Raw genomic sequence first — 6,024 nt, 5'->3', positions numbered from 1 at the left:
TCAACAGCAACTGATCATGAAGACACTTGAGCCTGGAGGACTCCCATTCCCAGGGCTGAGTCCACCCGCCGTGGGTGCTGGGAGTTGTATTTTCCTGCGTTGTCTGTCCTTCTTTCCTCCTCCTGTACACTGGGGTCTCAGCTTCATCCTGAGCTGTCCCTTGCAATGGAGCACAGTCCACTGTACCACTTACCCTATATTCTCACATTCTTCAATCAAATCTCTTTTCTAATATTGACTACCCTTCACAGCACATGTCAGTACATTATTGTGAAAAAAAAAAAAAAAAAGAAAGAAAGAAAAAAGAAAAGAATGCTTTCCCACAAGTTGTGAGACTGAAAACAGCCAGACAATCCCAACTTGCTGTATCCCTGTGAGATGCCAGGTTGCACAATCTGGGAAATTGGATGTGTGTGAAAAATAACCATCATGTTCTGGAAGCTGTGTTCTGACCAAGAGGAATTTCGCACATCTCAGTGTTTTGCTTCAACCCTCTCTGTTCATTTGTTCCACTAGCAAAGTGTCAGTATATATAGCACCAGGCACATCCCCCAGGCAGAAGGTACAGGCAGCTCAGTTTCACCAGGAGTCTCAGCAGGAACGAACAGCCAACGGGAGGTGCTAGAACTTTCCAACAGGTTTCCTCTTTGGAGATTCTTTCTCCCCACTAGCTGTCTTGTACTGCATCCCAGCTCTCTGCATCTTCTTAGAATCCATTGTTCTGGTGATTAAAATTTACCAGATGTGAATACTTTTGGGGGCAAAGATTTTGTCGTGTGCTTCTTCTGTGTGAAGTAGTGATGGGTAGAGCCGGCATCCTACAAATATGTATGGATTATTTACCTCATCTCTTACTACAGAGAGGTATAACAGTGAAAAAAATCCTAAAATGCCGTTTGGAAAAGGCCTATACAGTTGGTTTCAAGGCTGATAGGGGATGACTGAAATGAAAAACGGTTTATACAAAAGCCCATTGCACTTTCCCGTACAGGAAATCACTGGGATTTTCATCAGACAAATAAAAATGTAGAAGTAGATTTTCTGAAATACAATCTGCACAGATGGATAGATAAAGATACTGATATAGAAATATAAAATTGAGTTGGATTCCATTTTGAAATGCAAGAATGGATCAACATTATCAAAGAAGACAAAAATGTGTCATCCTTGGTTGTGTCTCTTTGACTTTCTGCTGCAGGATGAAGGTTTTCACGATCATCATTTTCTGCTCCCTAATCCTGGGCATCAGCAGCCAAACTAAGCCAACGTTCCTCAGCGGATTTATTGAAGGTAAGGACGAAAGGATGGGATGGGGGGAGGCTGCACCCAGGTTTCACCTGAGCAGAGGCCACATTCCCACAAGGAAGAATTACAAGTGGGTAGAAAGAGAGCACTGTTTTCAGGGTAGGTCTTCCCCAGGCTTTTCTGGACAGTTTCTTACTCTTTTGTTGAGCTCCCCAGGCCCTAGGCCACATAAGGTTTGAGCCCCAACTTTCAGCAGGAGTGAGGAAGAGATCTGGAGTTCAGAAGTGCATGTTCCCTATGTACAAGTCTGGTTCTACTGCCCCCTCATGGGACTTCAGGGACAGCTCATTTCTCTCAGGTAGCCATGAAGTGGGTGCATCAATGGTGTGAAGAGTGTTCACACTCCCCATCCACCTAGGAATTACAACCAAGGTTAACTGAGCCTTTACTATGTGCTAGGCACTGTTCTAAGTGTGTTACATGTACAAATAAACTTGCTTTCATCCTCATGTTTTAATCCTTCAGGCCTGTGTTGTAGGTACCACTATTTCTTAAGAGAGAAGCGGAGGCACAAAGAGATTAAGATACCTGCATAGTCCTCAAGCATAGCAGGATTTAATCCTGGTCATTGAGATCCCCAGACCTTGCTATTAACCACGGTGCTATGCTGCCTCCCAGACAAGAGCGCACATAGAAGAGGGAGGGATTTGTGAACATGTATTCTGTTCTTTATCTGAGCAAATGGCCAATAGTGAGGATGTGGTGCCTTTGGAAGGAAACGCTATAGAGCTCCTCTGCCTACAATAAAAGGCCCAATGAATTACCTGAAAAACCATCATTTTACTGGGGTTGAGACCTGGCCAGGAAACGATAGCATAGTTTCTGAGTAATGGTTTTAAGAGTGTGTTGTTAATCCTATCTAAATTCTCATAGACCCAGCTAAAAATATATTTTCATCTTTTATGTCAGTGTTTCTCAAAGGGTTGTTCTAGAGCCATTTGCATGAGAATCATCTGCAGTCTGGGGTGCTTTGTGAAATGCAGGTAACTGGGTCCACTAGATCACAATTTTCGGGGCTGAGACTAAAATCTGGACTTTACCAAGCATCCAGTTGATTTTTGTGGATGCTAAGGTTGAGAACCAGCTCCAGTTTGTTGTCCCTAGGTGATCAAATATGTTAGGCATTTTGGAAATGCTTATTTTGCAAGTCTGGACTACAAGGACCTATTTAAATCAGTGAATAGGTATAGTAAGAATGTCATAACTCTCAACAAAACTATCTTTCCCAATGCCAAAAATGACATATAAAATGAAGATCAGTTATCTCATGGGGTGATTATATAAACCATGATTATAACGCTATTAGATTTTTCTCTTTTCCTAATGAGTTATTTAAAATTTTTTTTTGTCATTTAATTCTAGCTTGATCAAATTCCTTCTGTGCATGATTCCCTGCTCCTCATCAAACTTCATTCTTTTTCTTCCTTTAACAACCCCTCTTCCTAAAAACTAGAGCAGTGAAGTGATAGTATATTGAGCACTTACAATGTTCTCTACATTATACAGTATTTTCTCAGTTATTCTACATAACTGAGGCAATGCACCCCCATTTTACTGAGGGACACTGAACTTGAGAGCTGGTGGTCGGTTGCCCTGGGCTGCATCGATTACCCCGTTTCCTTAAAGCTCTCTAGGGACCTCACCTTTATCACCTGCTGATTGAACTCTGATAGTTGCCCACGTGCCAAATGTGCCCAGACATCAGGATCCACTCAGGACGAGCTGCCCTCACTTTGCCCACAGGGATGGGATGAATGTCTGCCACTGACGAGGTGGGAGCCCTGTGTCTGCACCTCCATCAGGATCACCTTTGTCCTCACGCCTCACTTGGGGGTTCCCTCCATCTTTCCAGGTGGAGGTTCATGTACAACCAAACGTCCCTTAAAGACCATCCCACCTCTTCCTTCCACACATCACACAGCCAAAGACAAACTAGCAACAGAACTTTGAATGAGGTCAGACAATGAAACTTGTACCAAGTCTGATTGTCATAATGTTAAACCAGGAGTGAAAAGTACAGGAATATTTTTCTCAAACCAGTATAATCTCAAAGGTCTTAGCCAAAGGCTGAAATCATAAAATTAATAGAAGAAACATTTTTATTCCTCTATTTCACAAGATGTGATTACCTTCATCTCACATTTTCTTTCCCTTTCAGGGGTTAAAGCCATGCGGAGAGCATACTCTGACATGAAAGAAGCCAATTTCATAGGTGCAGACAAATACTTCCACGCCCGCGGGAACTATGATGCTGCACAACATGGACTTGGGGGCGTCGCGGCTGCTAAATTGATCAGGTAACAGGGGCTCCTGGGGATGCAGGGATGGATGAGCAGAGCCTCGCTGCCTTGGAGATCCAGGAGGGACCTACACTGGAGAAGATTCCTCTGGAGACAGTGGCCCCTCCTCCTCTTGTTCACGCTGCCCCTCTGTGCCCAGTGTGGGGCCTGAGAGGCTGGAAGAGCCAGAGCAAGGCTAGTGGAATGGGTGGTGCCCACCCTGTCCTATGTGAACTGTCCACCCAGCATAAGGGGGTGTCAGCTGGGTCAGAGTGGGCTGTGCCCGGGCAGGGTCAGTGTTTAGCCCCTCTTTCCTGGTTCTTCTCAGAGCCATCCTTTGGAAAGGAGAGAGTTGGATGGTGGGCTGATTCATTGCCTCCCTGCCTCTCTCCATTCCAGTGATGCCAGAGAGGCTTCTCAGAGAGTCACAGACCTTTTGAGGTTTGGAGACAGTGGCCGCGGAGAGGAGGACTCGAAGGCTGACCAGTTTGCCAACGAATGGGGCCGGAGTGGCAAAGACCCCAATCACTTCAGACCTGACGGCCTGCCCGACAAGTACTGAGCTCCCTCCTCACTCTGCTCTCAGGCGATGGGGCTGCGAGCCCAGGGTCATTGAGTTCTATATCCCTAGATGCTTTTGGAAGGCACATGTCTAATAAATGCTTAAGAGATTAGATATTGAAAACTGTGTGTTATTCTTTGGTATAAGGATGTCCCATATGGTGCTCAGGGGTGATGGACAGACATGCACGTGAAGGCCTCACCTGTGCCTGTGTGTTTGGGTGTATGAAAGACAATCTCAGCATCATAGAGGGCAAACACCCTGCACCAACCCATCTCCAAGTCAGACCTGCTTCCCTCTAGGACCATCTGGTTATACTGCTGCGATTACCAGGCCTTTCTGTGTCCAGGTCTCAATGCACCATATCTGTCAGCCTGTAAACTTAACCTTAACAGTAAATGCCTCCATGGCATTTTGTTCATGGCTTCTTGAAAATCTGTATTCCTCCTTGTCAGAGTTAGTGGTTTATATGTCAGTCCTCCTGCTGGTTGGTTTTTAAGCTCTTCTAACACTAGTTAATAGTAAGATGATTATGATAATGACAGTTAATATTCAGCAAGTTAACTAGGACCAGATACTGCCCTAAGTGTTTTCTTGTATTACACCATGAGATCACCACATTTTACTTTTCCTTATTTTACAGTTGTGGAAACTTGAGGCACAAACAGTTAAAATATATATACAAGCAACATTGCTCATTTCACGCTAAAGCCACCATTCTTAATCATTTGCTGTAACTCACTTTTGCATTGAAGTTTAGAGCTTATGAAACACTTTCACATGTATTAGTTCATCTAGTCATTCCTTCAATGAAGGTATCCACGTACCACCGCAGTTGATCCACACAAGTCCATGCAGGTAAATCTAAATGGGGGCAGATGTAATAAAGGGTTAAGGAAAACGCAAGCAGCAATTTGGAGGAGAATACATCATTGCATCAAGGGAACTGCAGAAAGAGGTAAGTAGCCATGTCCCTAGAGAATGGCGTGAACGTAGTTCCTCCCCAAACTTGTCAGTCCCGTAGACACAGAGAGACCTAGACAGTAGTTCTCTACAAGGACAGCATTGCACCCAGCCCCATCCTCACCCCAGCTTTTGAACTGGGGACATTTTTGGTGGGCACAATGATGGGGGGCATATAGTGGGTGTGTCAGAGATACATACATCTTACAATTTACGGGAGAGTGCTGAAAAGAAAGAATCATCCTGCATCCCACATGACTTTATCAATGTCGTATCAGACATACATGTAGGCAGAGTCAGATTTGCTGTGAAGATGCCGAAATTAAGCTCCAAGGGCTCCTCACTTACATGTGACCATTCCAAGGCTCTGGGAGGGCCTCTTTAAAAAAGTGTGCACATGGTCAAATATCTTTGTAAAATATACAAAAGTAAAAAATATTCAAGAAGTTAATTTCTCTGACTCTGTTCATTCCAACATCCTACCATCACATTTCCCTTGTTGAGTGGCACTGGGGTAGTCACAGGCATTTTAGGGATCTAAGGAGCAGTTGAGCTGGGAATACAATTGGTTTTCATGTAGTGGGACATATTTATGTGGTTCTCAGTCGCTTCCAAGTGTAATTCAGTTATTAATCACCATCCTGGAATAGGAATGGCCTCTACCTGTGCGCCTACTGCCTACTGTGGCGACGTACAGGTGCAGCAGCAGAGGTCATACGGCAAAATGAACATGTCCTGTAGCCCGGCACAGAGCATGTGGGTGGATGGAATATCCGGTCCAGGGAGGGTGACAAATCACAATTATGAGTATGACCGTGCCTGGATCCTGGGCAGAGTCGAGTGGGGAGATCAAGTCACCTGGGCTTCCAAGCCGGAGGGGAAAATTGGGCCGGCACTAAGACCGGCAGGGCTCCG

General features: G+C 44.8%; 1 protein-coding gene across 3 annotated transcripts; it reads left to right on the top strand.

Annotated features, from left to right (window-relative positions):
- Positions 1 to 497: 497 nt before the first annotated feature.
- On the top strand, positions 498 to 4,258 carry LOC109436420 (serum amyloid A-2 protein-like). Of its 3 annotated transcripts, none has more exons than XM_019714973.3 (4): positions 498 to 618; positions 1,199 to 1,290; positions 3,464 to 3,602; positions 3,984 to 4,258. In XM_019714973.3, exons 2-4 carry the CDS (start codon positions 1,200 to 1,202, stop codon positions 4,144 to 4,146), a joined length of 393 nt encoding a protein of 130 aa, XP_019570532.3. In that variant the 5' UTR covers positions 498 to 618; position 1,199; the 3' UTR covers positions 4,147 to 4,258. The 3 variants fall into 3 exon arrangements, with proteins under 3 accessions (XP_019570532.3, XP_019570531.3, XP_019570533.3); XM_019714972.3 differs by having other exon boundaries at positions 504 to 638; XM_019714974.3 differs by having other exon boundaries at positions 577 to 724.
- Positions 4,259 to 6,024: the final 1,766 nt, after the last annotated feature.

This window comes from Rhinolophus sinicus, chromosome 14 (assembly GCF_057876585.1).
Source record: "Rhinolophus sinicus isolate RSI-liver-muscle chromosome 14, RSI-T2T, whole genome shotgun sequence".
NCBI classification, from domain to species: Eukaryota; Metazoa; Chordata; class Mammalia; order Chiroptera; family Rhinolophidae; genus Rhinolophus; species Rhinolophus sinicus.
This window is presented reverse-complemented; position numbering and strand designations above follow the sequence as displayed.

Bases quoted from the DNA above. Each gene is read 5' to 3' on its own strand.
- LOC109436420 (XM_019714973.3), top strand. From the start codon at position 1,200: ATGAAGGTTTTCACGATCATCATTTTCTGCTCCCTAATCCTGGGCATC. The intron at 1,291-3,463 runs GTAAGGACGAAA...TTTCCCTTTCAG, and splicing joins CCTCAGCGGATTTATTGAAG to GGGTTAAAGCCATGCGGAGA. The intron at 3,603-3,983 runs GTAACAGGGGCT...TCTCCATTCCAG, and splicing joins GCGGCTGCTAAATTGATCAG to TGATGCCAGAGAGGCTTCTC.